The 15,666-nt window shown below is 47.8% G+C and overlaps 2 protein-coding genes across 12 annotated transcripts in view; one reads left to right on the top strand and one right to left on the bottom strand.

The window, feature by feature from the left end:
• Positions 1-7,175, bottom strand: part of ZNF627 (zinc finger protein 627) — a 22,607-nt gene extending 15,432 nt beyond the window's left edge. Inside the window, exon 1 of one of the 3 annotated variants that reach the window (XM_009252811.4) lies at positions 6,903-7,175. In XM_009252811.4, coding sequence (XP_009251086.4) covers positions 6,903-6,905 — 3 coding nt within the window. In that variant the 5' untranslated portion in view covers positions 6,906-7,175. Of the gene's footprint in view, positions 1-182; positions 338-6,902 lie in introns of those variants that run through there. The other 2 variants (XM_054539766.2, XM_054539765.2) reach the window with 2 other exon arrangements.
• The window catches only part of ACP5 (acid phosphatase 5, tartrate resistant), a 22,710-nt gene continuing 14,199 nt past the window's right edge, over positions 7,156-15,666 (top strand). For 8 of the 9 annotated variants that reach the window (XM_054539773.2, XM_054539770.2, XM_024236751.3 and 5 more), the window contains exons 1-2: positions 7,156-7,291; positions 14,870-15,032. The gene's annotated coding sequence lies outside the window, so the exon portion shown is untranslated. Of the gene's footprint in view, positions 7,292-14,862; positions 15,033-15,666 lie in introns of all 9 variants that reach the window. The other variant, XM_024236750.3, reaches the window with a different exon arrangement.

Raw genomic sequence — 15,666 nt, 5'->3', positions numbered from 1 at the left:
GGAGGGTGTCCTGAGAGTACCTCCCACCCACAAACCCAAAACACCAGGCTCAGATTTCTCTCCAGACGGCCACTCCCTGTTGTCACCCCATGATCTGGGTGAGATCCAGGATTGCAGGTGCACAACTGCCCAGAGAGAGGTCCAGGAGGTAGACTGCCTCCTATAGTGATGGGACAGGATACCTGGGAGTTCTGGCTGCCAATTCAGCCCCTACCCTGATGGAGTGTGATGGAGGGGACTGAGACTCAGGCTGCTTCTGGATACGACTCCCCACCAGACACAGGATTTGCAAGTCGTTCTTCCACTTGGTGAATTATCTTTTCAAGTTCTTGGTGTCCTTTGAAGAACAAAAATTACCAATTTTGATGAAGTCTAAACTTTAGTTAGTAACATATTGGCTCACCAATTCTGATCATCATCATATATGATACATTGGTTCATCAATTATATGATATATATGATATCATATTTATGTACTTTGGGAGGCCAAGATAGGAGAATCACTTGAGCCCAGGAGTTAGAGATCAGCCTGGACAACATAGTCCATCTACAAAAAAAAAAATTAGCCAGGTGCGGTGGCACACACCTGTGGTCCCAGCTACTTGGGAGGCTGAGGCGGCAGGATCACTTGAGCCCTGGAGGTCTAACCTGCAGTGAGCAGTGACTGCACCACTGCACTCAAGCCTGGGTGACAGAGCAAGACGTCGTCTCTTAAAAAAAAAGAAAAGAAAAAAAAGAAAAGTAGGGGAAAACAATCACCTGTGGAGGAGAATATGGACTCTGTGTATTATCTGTTCAATTTTTCTGTCAAACTACAACCGGTCTAAATAATAAAGTTTATTAAGTAAAATAGTGAATAAAATACCATTTCATGGAAGATTCATGGCTATGTGAAATAGACAGATGACATACAATATAACATATAGGATGATATCACTTGCACAAAAAACAGACAAAAATAAGGCCAGGCGTAGTGGCTCACACCTATAATCACAACACTTTGGGAAGCATAGCCGGGTGGATTGCTTGAGCCCAGGAATTCAAGACCAGCTTAGACAGCATGGCAAAACCCCGTCTCCACAAAAAAAAAAAAAAAAAATACAAAAATTAGCTGGTGTGGTACTGTGCACCTGTAGTCCTAGCTTGTTGGGAGACTGAGGTGGGAGAATCGCTTGAGGCCGGAGGCAGAGGTTGCAGTGAGCCAAGAGCGCCACTGCACTCCAGCCTGGGCTACACAGTGAAACTCCATCTCAAAAAAAAAAAAAAAGGCTAAGAATAGCCAAGATGTTGTACAAAATACAGTTAGGGTTGTTAACAGACTGAATGTTTGTATTCCACCACCATCCCCTGCCCAAAATTTCATTTGCTGAAATCCTAACCCTCAAACTAAATGCAGAAACCAGCATGCATGAAACAAACAGGCAAAGAAACCACAAAAAACCCTTTTTGGCATAATATTAATGCTAATAACTTACTAAAAATTCAAAAGAGGAAAAGCCAAGCAAAATTCAGCCTAATGACAAATAGATGGTAAAACTATTAAGAACCACCTTTTAAAAATGAGGACCTGGTCACCTGTGGGTACAGATGGGAGATGAGATCAGGACATACCAGAAATGCCCAACGCCCATTTATGAACCTGGGTAGTGAGTCCACAGGTGCTTCACACACCCCACTCTCCTCTCCTCACAGTGTGGAAATGCTCCCTCCTCCAGGGTCTCGATTCTCACCAGCAAACACTTACTCAGAGTCAGGTGAAGGTTCTGATCTCTAGTGTCTTTTTTCATATACCATTTCTGACACCAAATGTGTGGTGTTTGCTGAACACAACCAAATCTCCAATTCTCCAACACCAATTAAGCATTCAAATCAATTCTGACACTACCCAGAGTTAACCGGGACCCCACAAGTTCAGGGCTCATTACCATAACAGTGCCCCACTGCAGATGCCAGTCACAAGCCCCAGGTATCACCCATACTTCTCAGCAACTGCATATAAATCAGAAATGGCCAAACGGAAGGGATGGATGTAAGGGAAAATGGCGGCAAAGATTGGGCAGGTAGGTAATCCTGGAAATAGCTATGGATATTCTGCAGGAGCAGGTTACACAAAGGAACACTCTTCTCATTATGACTTAGATGACACTGCTTTTTTACCTATGGCAAAGCCATACACAGACTAGAAATTCCCTTTATTTTCCTCACAATTGATTAGCTGAACAGCTTTGTCTTCAGTGATCAGTCAGAACAAAGTACCTGTTAACAAAACTTTGGTTAAGTTTTTTCTCCTTCCTCCAGCCCCTGAACTTTGACCCACCCTCAGCCTGAGCCTATATACAACCCCTCTGATGACCCTCCTAAGAAGAGACTGCCTTCAGGATCTAGGTGGGATTTTGCACCCTGCATCCTGCCTTCTTCCTCCCACCTTCTTTCTCATCATTTGCTCTTCCCTACGAAAGAAAATCCTTTTCTGCATAAACTTTGAGATGCTTGCAGATTTTTTTTTTTTTTTTTTTTTTTGAGACAGAGTCTCACTCTGTCCTCCAGGCTGGAGTGCAGTGGTGCGATCTCAGCTCACTGCAACCTCTGCTTCCTGAGTTCAAGCGATTCTCCTGCCTCAGCCTCCCGAGTAGCTGGGATTACAGGCACGTGCCACCATGCCCGGCTAATTTTTGTATTTTTAGTACAGATGGGGTTTCACTATGTTGGTCAGGCTGGTCTCAAACTCCTAACCTTGTGATCTGCCCGCCTCGGCCTCCCAAAGTGCTGGGATTACAGACGTGAGCCACCGCGCCCAGCCTGAGATGCTTGAAGATTTTATACTTGGTGCCTTCTCCCCTTTCAATCATCCTTTAGAATAAGTCATTCCTGTCTGGTGTGGTGGCGCTCCCCCCCCAACCCCCATAATCCTGGAACTTTGGGAGGCTAAGGTGGGAGGATTGCTCAAGGCCAGGAGTTAGAGACCAGTCTGGGCAACATAACAACATCCTGTCTCTATTAAAAAAACTTTTTAAAATATAAGCCAGGCGTCATGGCACGTGCCTGTAGTCCTAGCTACTTGGGAGGCTGAGGTGAAAGAATTCCTTGAGCCCAGGAGATCAAGGCTACAGTGAGCTATGATCGCACCACTGCACTCCAGCCTAGGAGACAGAGTGAGACCCTGTCACAAAAAAGAGATCACTCCTTACCTAAATCCAGATTTGTTTCATTAGAAACATCTACAAACAGACCCAAGATAATAGCAAGTACATTCTCAGAAAGGCATCACCTCAACCACCTCTGCCTATAAATCCCCAGCTTTCCAGGGCTCTGAGCTTCTCTCACTATAAAGGGCTCCACCCAAGGTCAGTTGTGAGCAGCTGGGACACTGCAGGGGAGGCTCCCTAGCAGAACAACTGGGCCTATAATGTCCTCTCTTTGAAGGCTCAAGATTGGCCTTAGTTTGAAGTCACTGTCTGCTGTCTCTGTTTCCCAGGCAAGGTTATGCACTTAATTTTCAATGAGAAAATACCCAGGGTTTGAAGATTCCAGCAAAATCACTCCAATTCACTGTTTATAGCAAGGAAGGAGATTGTAGGGCACTTATATTTCATACCTTAACAGAAGAAGTATAAGTATCCATCCTCTTCAGACAATAAACATGTTATTTATTCTTTCTGTGGTAACAAATCATGTACTAAATCATATTGGAACACTTCTAGGACTTACCAAGTCCTGTCCTATTAGGACTTAGCATTAAACTCTGATGTCCAGATAACAGGAAGAGAACAGTTATCCACTGTCACAAGTTTGCCACCCTGCAAAGCAGAGGAATTGATGTTTTGGTGAATCTCTGTAATTCACCAATTTATTTGCTACACTGTGGAAATGTACGCATTTTTCTGCAGTCATGATAGAAGACAGTTTTTCTCTCTTTCTTTTCCTTAGTATTCCCAACACTAAGCCCTGGAATTCCGTTTGAAATCACCACGCCCCACCCCCACCCCCCCCCGCCCCCAAAAAAATAACATACTTGAGAAACTTACTACACTTGCTTTGGGAAAGAAAAAAGTAATAATTTTTTTTTTTTTGAGATGGAGTCTTGCTCTGTCACCCAGGCTGGAGTGCAGTGGCACAATCACAGATCACTGCAAGCTCCGCCTCCCAGGTTCACGCCATTCTCCTGCCTCAGCCTCCCGAGTAGCTGGGACTACAGGCACCCGCCACCATGCCCGGCTAATTTTTTGTGTTTTTAGTAGAGATGGGGTTTCACCATGTTAGCCAGGATGGTCTCGATCTCCTGACCTCGTGATCTGCCCACCTTGGCCTCCCAAAGTGCTGGGATTACAGGCGTGAGCCACCGCGCCCAGCCGTATAAGTAATAATTTTTAACAAATATAAGACTAGATATTTAATGTTTTCTGAAAGCCACTTCCTTCTCGCCTCTTTGGAAAACTGTCTTATATTTCAGTGTCTACTGATGAAATACATTTATAGTTACTTAAAAAAAAAAACTGAAACTGCAGTAAGTGAACAAATCTTTTGCAGGGGACAAACCCAGGAAGGGGCTGCACTAACCGGGAACAGAGGTACGTCTGACTCAAGTTTCAGACCATTCTTTTTTTTTTTTTTGAGACAGAGTCTCGCTTTGTCACCCAGGCTGGGGTGCAGTGGCGTGATCTCGGTTCACTGCAACCCTTGCCTCCCAGGTTAAAGCGATTCTCATGCCTCAGCCTCCCCAGTAGCTGAGATTAGAGGCACCTGCCACCACACCCAGCTAATTTTTGTATTTTTAGTAGAGACAGGGTTTAGCCATGTTGGCTGGGCTGGTCTCGAACTCATGGCCTCCAGTGATCTGCCCACCTCAGCTTCCCAAAGTGCTGGGATTACAGGTGTGAGCCACTGCGCCCAGCCTAGGTCAGGTCATTCTATCACCTGGGATATCGCCCATCCCCTAACCTGCTCACTGAAGGGCTCAGTGACCACCCTTCCAAGAGACATTGCATTTTGCCCCCGTCTGCCTGAAGTACATTTTGCTTTTCAGGTTCTTGCATCACCTCAATGGGATGGGTTTTCCTGTCCTTGGGATAAGTTTTGTCACTTCACTAGTCTAAAAGAATCCAGAGGGCAAGAATCATATCTGTTTTTCCCCTCAATACCATCATCCATTTGGCTGGACACAAATGTGTCCCCCAAGGAATGGGATCTGGAATTAGGGGTAGAAAAGCTGAGTGTCCCAGGGGTGAGCTTTGAGAGGGAGGGGATATCAAGAGATTCCTCCGACCCCAGGACACCCAGCTCCTCCACTAAGAGGCCCCACCCCGTACTTCAGGCTGTCCAGTGGGAGCAGGCTGATATTCACCAGACCCTTCAAGAGATCTGGCTGCTGTGGGCATCTTATGTCAGCCCAAACAGCCCTGAAGCCCAGGACCAGGAAAGGAGGATGCTCTGAAGACACATCACAGTTTAAAGTTTCCAAAGGGGAACCCCAACCCAAAGACACTGTTTTTTGCTTTTTTATTTTAGGGTCCGGGTCTCACTATGTTGCTCAGGCTGGTCTCAAACTCCTGGCCCCAGGTGATCCTCCCGCCTTGGCCTCCCAAAGTGTTGGGATTACAGACATGAGCCATGGCGCCAGGCCAACCAAAAGACATTCTGAGAACATCCCTGTGCCTAGGATAGAGAAAAGGAGAAGAGGCACAAAGGCTTTTTTACAGCAGGGTCTCATACATGTATTCTCTGCTTTCCTCTCCTGTGAAATGTTCAGAAATAGAAAGCAAATATTTTTAAAAGACCAATCGATTGCTCCTTGAAAAAATAATACAAATTAATTAGTTTGAAATGTGCAATAAAGGACAAAGAATTGATAATGTCGTGACTGGAGTTACCTTTTGGGAATATGGTGAAAGAAGTGGTATCAAGAATTATTTGCAAGCCCCAAATAAAGTCAGGCTAGGGGAACAAGGTCAAGGATTTGGGACCCTGTCCCCCTGGGGAGTGTTAAAATAATTAATTAGGAGACAATTAGAGGGCTGTGGCTATGGTGTCCTGGTTTCCTAGCCAAGGAAACAGAAATCTAAGTCAAATGAAATTCTTTTATTTGATTTTATATTTTAAAAATTTGTAGTAGTTTTTTGGTCTCAGTCTGAATATGTTCATTTAAAAAAAATTAACAGAGACGGGGTCTCGCTATACTGCGAGGCTGGTCTTCAACTCCTGGGCCCAAGCGATCCTCCTGTCTTGGCCTCCAAAAGCGCTGCGATTACAGGCGTGAGCCACCGCGCTCCAGCCTCAAATGAAATTCTTATAAATTACCATTTATAAGGAAATAAAATTTAGCGTTAATAAACCACAACCACCAATCCACCTCTGACTACATAAGCAGAAAATATCCACCTGGATAGAGCAAATAAGGCGACTACATAACTGTCACCAACCAAGTACTGAATTTGGTTCGCTTCCTCCTGCACCTTACAGCCTTTCCTTCCATTCCCTCCAACGGATCCCCAAGCCACAAACCACGACCGGGAGCTTCTCCATCGATGAACCGCTGTTTGCTCAAATAAACTCTTAATTTTTAACGGGAGAAAGGCGGGACTGTGGGGGACGGCCACAGACCGCAGCTCCTGTCACACGAACCCCACATCCAAGGCGGGATTCCCCCCATGACCCTCCCGCGGCCCCCGCACCATCTGGGGAGACGCGGGGCTGCGGGGCCGCAGGCGTCGCGCAGGGACAGGACAGGACGCCCGGGGTCCCAGCTCCTGGCCCAGCCCCACCTTGCGGCCGAGGGAACTCGGGTCCCAGACCCCGGAGACGCCGCAGGGAGGCCTAGGTCCCTCCACAGCCTGTACCGGCCGGTTCCGGCCGGTTCCAACCAGCCCCTCCCCCCGGTCTGGGGACGCCTGGCCCCTCACACGCACCATTTCTCGGCTTCCAGGTGTCCCGGCGTCCTCCCTACGACTCCCGCGACCTGTACAGGTCACGGCGCGACAGAAGCTACGGCGGAGACACCTTGGGCCTCTCGGAGAAACGGAGACGCGAGCCCGGGCGGGGGCGGACGCCAGAAACAAAGGCTCCGTAGGGAGGCGCAGGCCCTGCCCTCCTCTCCCGGGCGCATCTGAATGGACAGTTGGCAGGGCCCCGCCCCGGCGCCCCTGATTGGATAGGGTGCCATGCCCCGCCCCCTAAGGCCTGAGTGACGTAGGAAGCCATGGAAACGTGGCCGTGCGGAGCAGTGTTGAGTGGCTCTAGCCACTGCGCCTCTCAAGCCGAGTTTCCTCCCTGCACCCAGCCCGAGGGATATTTGAAGGTTTGTTTGTTTGTTTGTTTGTTTTTTGAGACGGAGTTTCGCTCTTGTCGCCAGGCTGGAGTGCAGTGGCGCGATCTCAGCTCACTGCAATCTCTGCCTCCCGGGTTCAAGCGATTCTCAGCCTCCCGAGTAGCTGGATTACAGGCACCCCCCACCACGCCTGGCTAATTTTTGTACTTTTCGTAGAGACGGGGTTTCGCCATGTTACCGAGGCTGGTCTCGAACTCCTGACCTCAAGTGATACGCCCGCCTCGGCCTCCCAAAGTGCTGGGATTACAGGCGTGAGCCACCGCTCCTGGCCTTGTTTTTTTTTTTTTCCTTCCTTCCTTCCTTTCTTTCTTCCTTCCTTCCTTCCTCCCTCCCTCTCTCCCTCCCTCCCTCCCTCCCTCCCTCCCTCCTTTCTTTCTTTTTTTTCTTTCAGGGTCTTGCTCTGTCACCCAGGCTGAACTGCAGTGGCATGATCTCGGCTCACTCCAGCCCCAATCTCCCGGGCTCAAACGATCCTCCTGCCTCAGCCTCCCTAGTAGCTGGGACAAAAGGCACGCCCCACCACACTCTGCTAATTTTGTTTTTGTTATTGGTGCTGTGTGTGTGACCGGGGAGGGGGGGCGGGGGGAAGGGGTCTCACTATGTTGACCAGGCTGGTCTTGAATTCCTGGGCTCAAATGATCCTCCTGCCTAGGCCTCCCCAAGTGCTGGGGTTACAGATGTGAGCCACCGTGCCCGGCCAATATTTGCATTTAATGCAGAGCTTGCTTCTAGCTTGCCAGAGTAGGCACTGTCTTCTTCTGGCACTCCATGAGCTCTTCCTTCTAATTCCTTCTGGACACCAGGTCACCAGTATGTGCAGGAAACTCCACACTCACTGTGAAATGGAGCAATCGCCTTGCCTCAGAACAGGAGGGAGCCCAGGCTAGGCCAGGGAGGACAAGAAGAGGAGGGAGGGCCTGATGTTCGGGTAAGCGGGGATTTGGGATGAGGCGTGCCAAGGCTTCCTCCCATACCCTCCGGTCCCTGAAAAAACATCTATACGTGGAAAAAAAGTATAAGTAACTGAGGTGAGAGGAAGGATGCTCTCTGATGAAGTGATGTGGGATGAGACCCAAAGTAATGTATTAGTATTAAAAGGCAGGTTGGGCCGAGTGCAACGGATCACGCCTGTAATCTAGCACTTTGGGAGGCCGAGGTAGGCAGATCACCTGAGGTCGGGAGTTCGGGACATGGAGAAACCCCGTCTCTACTAAAAATACAAAATTAGGCCGGGCGCCGTGGCTCACGCCTGTAATCCCAGCACTTTGGGAGGCCGAGGCGGGCGGATCACGAGGTCTGGAGATCGAGACCATCCTGGCTAACATAGTGAAACCCCGTCTCTACTAAAAATACAAAAATTAGCCGGGCGTGGCAGCGGGTGCCTGTACTCCCAGCTACTCGGGAGGCAGAGGCAGGAGAATGACGTGAACCTGGGAGGCGGAGCTTGCAGTGAGCGGAGATCGCACCACTGCACTCCAGCCTGGGAGAGAGAGCAAGATTCCGTCTCAAAAATAAATAAATAAATAAATAAATAAATAAATAAATACAAAATTAGCCGGGCCTGGTGGCACATGCCTGTAATCCCAGCTACTCGGGAGGCTGAGGCAGGAGAATTGCTTGAATCGGGGAGGTGGAGGTTGCGGTGAGCCAAGATCACGCCATTGCACTCCAGCCTGGGCAACAAGAGTGAAACCGTCTCAACAAAAAAAAAAAAAAAAAAAAAGGCAGGTTAAGCTGGGCGCAGTGGCTCATGCCTGTAATCCCAGCACTTTGGGAGGCTGACGCAGGTGGATAACGAGGTCAGGAGTTCGAGACCAGCCTGGCCAACATAGTGAAACCCTGTCTCTACTAAAAATACAAAAAATTTTTGAACCCGGGAGGTGGAGGTTGCAGTGAGCTGAGATCGTGCCACTGCACACCAGCCTGGGCGACAGAGCAAGACTTCGCCTGAAAACAAAGAAAAGCAGGTTGGAGGATTCAGGGAAGATGGCAGAATAAAAATCATAAAGAATCTGTAGCCAGGCATGGTGGCTCATGCCTATAATCCCAGCATTTTAGGAGGTCAAGGCAGGAGGATCACTTGAGCCCAGGAGTTTGAAACCAGCCTGGGCAACATAGTGAGACCAACCCCTAACCCCATTAAAAAATATGAAAATTAGCCAGGGGCTGAGCACAGTGGCTCATGCCTCCAATCCTAGCACTTTGGGAGGCCAAGACGGGAGGATTGCTTGAGCCTAGGAGTTTGAAACCAGTCTGGGCAACATAGTAAATAAACCCTCCCACCCCATCTCTACAAAAAAATACAAAAATTGGCCGGGCACGGTGACTCATGCCTGTAATCCCAGCACTTTGGGAGGCCGAGGCAGGTGGATCACGAGGTCAGGAGATTGAGACCATCCTGGCTAACACGGTGAAGCCCCGTCTCTACTAAAAATACAAAAAATTAGCCAGGCGTGGTGGGGGATATAAAGAGCTGATGCCTTTTATTTTTTTCCCTTTGTCAACCTAAAATAATCAAAAGGCTCAAGGTCCAGTTAAAATAGTTTATTCAAGGCCAGGCACAGTGGCTCATATCTATAATCCCAGCATTTTGGGAGGCCAAGGCTGGAGGATGGCTTGAGCCCAGGAGTTTGAGACCCGCCTGGACCATATAGTGAGATCCTATCTCTCAAAAAAATATATTGTTTTTAATAAGCTGGGCATGATAGGGTGCACCTGTAGTCCCGGCTACTTGGGGCTTAGGATGGGAGGATCATTTGATCTCAGGAAATCGAGGTTGCAGTAAGCTATGATGGCACCACTGCACTCCAGCCTGGATGACAGAGCGAGACCTTGTCTCAAAAAAAAAAAAAAAAAAAGAGCTTATTCAAACACAAAGTACAAAGGTGGTCATCAGGGACATGCTGACACCGAAGAATAGTGATCAATGATCCCAGTGTGGGGAAAAGTGAAGATTGTCTATATAGGCAAAAACAGAGGTGCTGAACAGAAATACATTTCCATACAGATGTTAATATACAGACATAAGATTTGAGGCTGGGTGCCATGGATCACGCCTGTAATGCCAACACTTTGGGAGACCTAGGTAGGTGGATCACCTGACATCAGGGGTTCAAGACCAGCCTGGCCAACATAGGGAAAATCTGTCTCTATTAAAAATACAAAAAGTAGCTGGGCATAGTGACACATGCCTGTAATCCCAGCTACTCAAGAGGCTGAGGCACGAGAATGGCTTGAATCCAGGAGGTAGAGGTTGCAGTGAGCCAAGATCATGCCACTGCACTCCAGCCTGGGCGACAGAGCGAGACTCTGTCTCAAAATAAAAAAAAATTAAAAATTAGAAAAAAAAGATGTGATTGACTACCGTTGATTACACTCTATGGGGGTTGCTTAACATTCTATTGTAAAGCAGTAACAGTCGCAAGGGTATATATATCCTACATCATTTAGTATAGGTTTGAATGAAGAACAAAGAGTGATGGCTACAGTCTCAAAACAAGGTCAGGAAGCATCAGTCATGCATCAGAGAAGCTGTATTATAAGACTCAGTTTCTAGGACTTAAGTACTTAACTTTTCCCCTTGGCATAATGAATTTGGAAGGTATTGTTTTTTTTTTTCTTTTTCTTTTTCTTTTTTTTTTTTTTAAGACAAGGTATTGCTCTGTCACCCAGGATAGCATGCAGTGGTGCTATTGTAGCTCACTGCAGCATCGATCTCCTGGGATCAAGCAATCCCCCTACCTCAGCCTCCCAAGGAACTGGGACCACAGGCAAGTGCCACCATACGTGGATAATTTTTTTTTAGGTTTAGTACAGACAATGTCTCGCTATGTTGCCCGGGCTGGTCTCGAACTCCTGAACTCAAGCGATTTTCCCACCTCAGCCCCTCAAAGTGCTGGGATTATAAGCAAGAGCCACCTCGCTTAGCTGAAATTTTATTTTCTTTTTGTACTTTTGTTATTTTATTTTTCTCCTGGGACCCAGACATTGACAATTAGGTCATTCAAAGGCAACCACAGAGGAAATTACAGTTACCACAGAGGCCCAGAAAGAAAGAATTAAGACTGGCCAGGCACGGTGGCTCATGCTTATAATCCCAGCACTTTGAGAGGCCGAGGTGGGTGGATCATTTGTGGTCAGGAGTTCGAGACCAGCCTGGCCAATATGGTGAAACCCCATCTCTACTAAAAATACAAAAATCAGCCACATGTGGGGGAGCATGCCTGTAATCCCAGCTACTCAGGAGGCTGAGGCAGGAGAATCGCTTGATCCTGGGAGACGGAGGTTGCAGTGAGCTGAGATCGCACTGCTGCACTCCAGCCTGGGTGACAGAGCAAGACTCTGTCTCAAAAAGAAAGCCGGGGACAGTGGCCTATGCCTGTAATCCCAGCACTTTGGGAGGCCGAGGCGGGTGCGTCACCTGAGGTCGGGAGTTCAGGACCAGCCTGACCAACATGGAGAAACCCTGTCTCTAGTAAAAATACAAAATTAGCCACGCATGGTGGTGCATGCCTGTAATCCCAGCTACTTGGGAGGCTGAGGCAGGAGAATCGCTTGAACTCGGGAGGTGGAGGTTGCAGTGAGCTGAGATCACGCCACTGCACTCCAACCTGGGTAACAAGAGTGGGATGCTTTCTCAAGAAAAGTAATAAAAATAATTATATTTCTATGATATTGGGCACTCAATATACAAAGATGTGATTTGTGACATTAATAACATAAAAGAGCCCGGGGCAGTGGCTCACGCCAGTAATCCTAGCACTTTGGGAGTCCAGGCAGGAGGATCGCCTGAGCTCAGGAGTTCAAGACCAGCCTGGGCAACATAGTGAGACCTTATCTCTATGGAAAAATAAAAAAATTAGCCGGTCATGGTGGCGGGCACCTATAGTCCCAGCTACTTGGGAGGCTGAGGTGAGAGGATTTGAGCCCAGAAGGTCAAGGCTGCAGTAAGCCATGATCACACCACTGTACTCCAGCTTAGGTCACAGAGTGAGATCCTATCTCAAATAAATCAGTAAATAAAAATTTAAAAAATAACATAAAAGGAGAGGACACTATAAAAATAGAGTATCTGGGCCAGGCGTGATGGCTCATGCCTGTAATCCCAGCACTTTGGGAGGCCGAGGCGGGCGGATTGCCTGAGGTCTGGAGTTTGAGACCAGCCTGACCAACATGGAGAAACCCTGTCTCTACTAAAAATACAAAATTAGCCGAGCGTAATAGCACACACCTGTAATCCCAGCTACTCAGGAGGCTGAGGCAGGAGAATCGCTTGAACCCGGGAGGCAGAGGTTGCAGTGAGCCGAGGTCACACCACTGCACTCCAGCCTGAGCAACAAGAGCGAAACTCCGTCTCAAAAAAAAAAAAAAAAGAAAAAGAAAAAAGGAAATAGAGTATGTTTATACCATAACCAGGCATAATGGCACATGCATGTAGTCTCAGCTACTCGGGAGGCTGAAACAGGAGGATTACTTGAGCCCAGGAGTTCAAATCTAAGCTTGGGCAACATAGCAAGACTAGTTCTCAATTAATAGAATAGAATATTTCTATGCTATTGAAGTTAAATTGGTATCATTTAAACCTTTGCTGGGAACAGTGGCCCATGCCTGTAATCCCAGCACTTTGGGAGGCTGAGGCGAGAGGATCACTTGAGCTCACCAGTTCAAGAGCTCAGGCAACGTAGTAAGACCTTGTCTGTAGAAAATTTTTTTTTTTAAATTAGCCAGGGATGGTGGGCCTTACCTATAGTCCCACATACTCGGGAGGCTGAGGTGAGAGGATTGCTTGAGCCCAGGAGGTTGATGCTGCAGTGAGCCATGATCACACCACTGCACTCCAGCCTGGGTGACAGATGAGGCTCTGTCTCAAAATAAAATAAAATAAAGTTATATTATTATAACTTAGAATGTCAAATGTAATCCCCATAGTAACCATAAAGAAAATATCTATAGAAAATACACGAAAGGAAATAAGAAGAGAATCAAAAAGTCTCATTACAAAAAGTCAAACAGAAAAGAAGGCAGTAATAGAAGAAATAAAGAACAAAAAAGCTCCAAGACACACAGAACACAAATGGTAAAATGGCTGAAGTTGGGCCTTCCACCTCAGGAATTCCTTTAAATTGAAATGGATTAAACTTTCCAATCAAAAAACAGAGATAGGCAGAGTAGATGTTTAAAATATGATCCAAGCCAGACACAGTGGTGCCTCCCTGTAGTCCCGGCTTAGGGGGTTGAAGTGACAAGATTGCTTGAGGCTATTGAGGCCGGGCACATTGGCTCATGCCTGTAATCCCAGCACTTTGGGAGGCTGATCACCTGAGGTCAGGAGTTCGAGACCAGCCTGGCCAACATAGTGAAACCTCATCTCTACTAATGATACAAAAATTAGCCTGGTGTGGCGGGCACCTGTAATCCCAGCTACTCGGGAGGCTAAGGCAGGAGAATCGCTTGAATCCAGGAGGCGGAGGTTGCAGTGAGCCAAGACCATGCCGCTACATTCCAGACTGGGCAACAAGAGGGAAACTGTCTCAAAAAAATAAAAATAAAAATAAATAAAATAAAAAATAAAAACAACCTTGAGACAAATATGAAAATCCAGCATATCAAAATGTATGGAATGCAGAGAAAGCAGTGCTAGAAGGAAAAATTTATAGCTGTAAATACATTCATTGAAAAACAAGGAGCCTGGGCAACATGGCCAAACCCTGTCTCTACAAAAAATACAAAAATTAGCTAGGTATGGTGGTGCACGCCTGTAGTCCCAGCTACTGGGGAGGCTGAGGTAGGAGAATCGTTTGAGCTTGGGAGGTCGAGGTTGGAGTGAGTAGATGGTGCCACTGCAGTCTAGCCTGGGCAACAGAGTGAGACCCTATCTCAAAAAAAAAAAAAAAAAAAAAAAAAGAACTCAATAAAACATATGTATTCATGGCCCAGCATGGTGGCTTACAACTGTAATCCCAGCACTTTGGGAGACCGAGGCAGGAGGATCACCTGAGGTCAGGAGTTTGAGACCAGCCTGGCCAACATGGCAAAATCCCATCTCTACTAAAAATACAAAAAACAAAACAAAACAAAACAACAACAACAAGACATATGTATTCCTTCCTGCGGATCATGAATACTGAAATAATTGGGGGTACTGCTGGGCGCAGTGGCTCACATCTGTAATCCCAGCACTTTGGGAGGCCGAAGCAGGCAGATGACCTGAAGCCAAGAGTTTGAGACCAGCCTGGCAAACATGGTGAAACCCCATCTCTACTAAAAATACAAAAAGTAGCCAGGCGTGGTGGCGGGGGCCTGTAATCCCAGCTACTTGGGAGACTGAGGCAGGGGAATCGCTTGAACCCGGGAGGCGGAGGCTACAGTGAGCCGAGATTGCGCTACTGCACTTCAGCCTGGACTCCATCTCAAAAAAATAATAAATAATTGAGGATGGTGAACAAAAACTTGGGTGGAGAGAAATGGGTGCCTAGTAATAACGGGAGTAGAGGAACGAGTGTCCATTGGTGTTGCTGACTGTGAGGTGGGTCATTGTGGAGTTTACAGCTGAGGGACATCTGCGTGGCGCTCCTTCCTGCCCTGGCTAGGGCTTACTCCAGCCGGTCCCCACATCCTCCCGTCCCCGCCGACAGCCTTCTCAGCCTGCTAGTCCCAAGCGGTTCAGCGGTACCCAGGATAGAAGGACCAGGAGCTGCAGTGGATAAGTCAGGTAACCATGGGATCAGTGGGCACCGGCTGGGGTGAAAAGGAGCGCAGGGGTTAGGTGGGGCTTGGGTGGGGTTTTCCTCCTTGCCATCCAACTGGCTTAACAATGGCTGAGGCGAGGAACTCACCATTTGCTTTCACTTGATGATGGAGACAGATAGATGTTTCTACCCTGGGGGCTAGAGCTGGTGGATATCTGAGAGGATGTGGGGAGGGGTTGGGGGAGCATGATAGGGTCTAGAGAGTAACAGGGGAATGTTTGATCACGAGGATCAAACATTCAAACATTCAAATGATCAAACGTTCAAATCATTGAGGAAAGAGGTGGGAGGCAGGTAATATAAAGACCAACTCCTGGCCGGGCGCGGTGGCTCACGCCTGTAATCCCGGCACTTTGGGAGGCTGAGGCGGGTGGATCACTTGAGGCCAGGAGTTTGAGAGCAGCCTGGCCAATGTGGCGAAACCCCGTCTCTATTAAAAATACAAAAATTAGCCGGGCATGGTGGTGCTTGCCTGTAGTCCCAGCTACTCGGGAGGCTGAGGCAGGAAAACGGCATGAACCCGGGAGGCGGAGCTTGCAGTGAGCTGAGATGGCACCACTGCACTCCAGCCTGGGTAACAGACTGAGACTCCGTCTC

The sequence above is a fragment of the Pongo abelii genome, chromosome 20 (genome assembly GCF_028885655.2).
Source record: "Pongo abelii isolate AG06213 chromosome 20, NHGRI_mPonAbe1-v2.0_pri, whole genome shotgun sequence".
Taxonomy (NCBI): domain Eukaryota; kingdom Metazoa; phylum Chordata; class Mammalia; order Primates; family Hominidae; genus Pongo; species Pongo abelii.
This window is presented reverse-complemented; position numbering and strand designations above follow the sequence as displayed.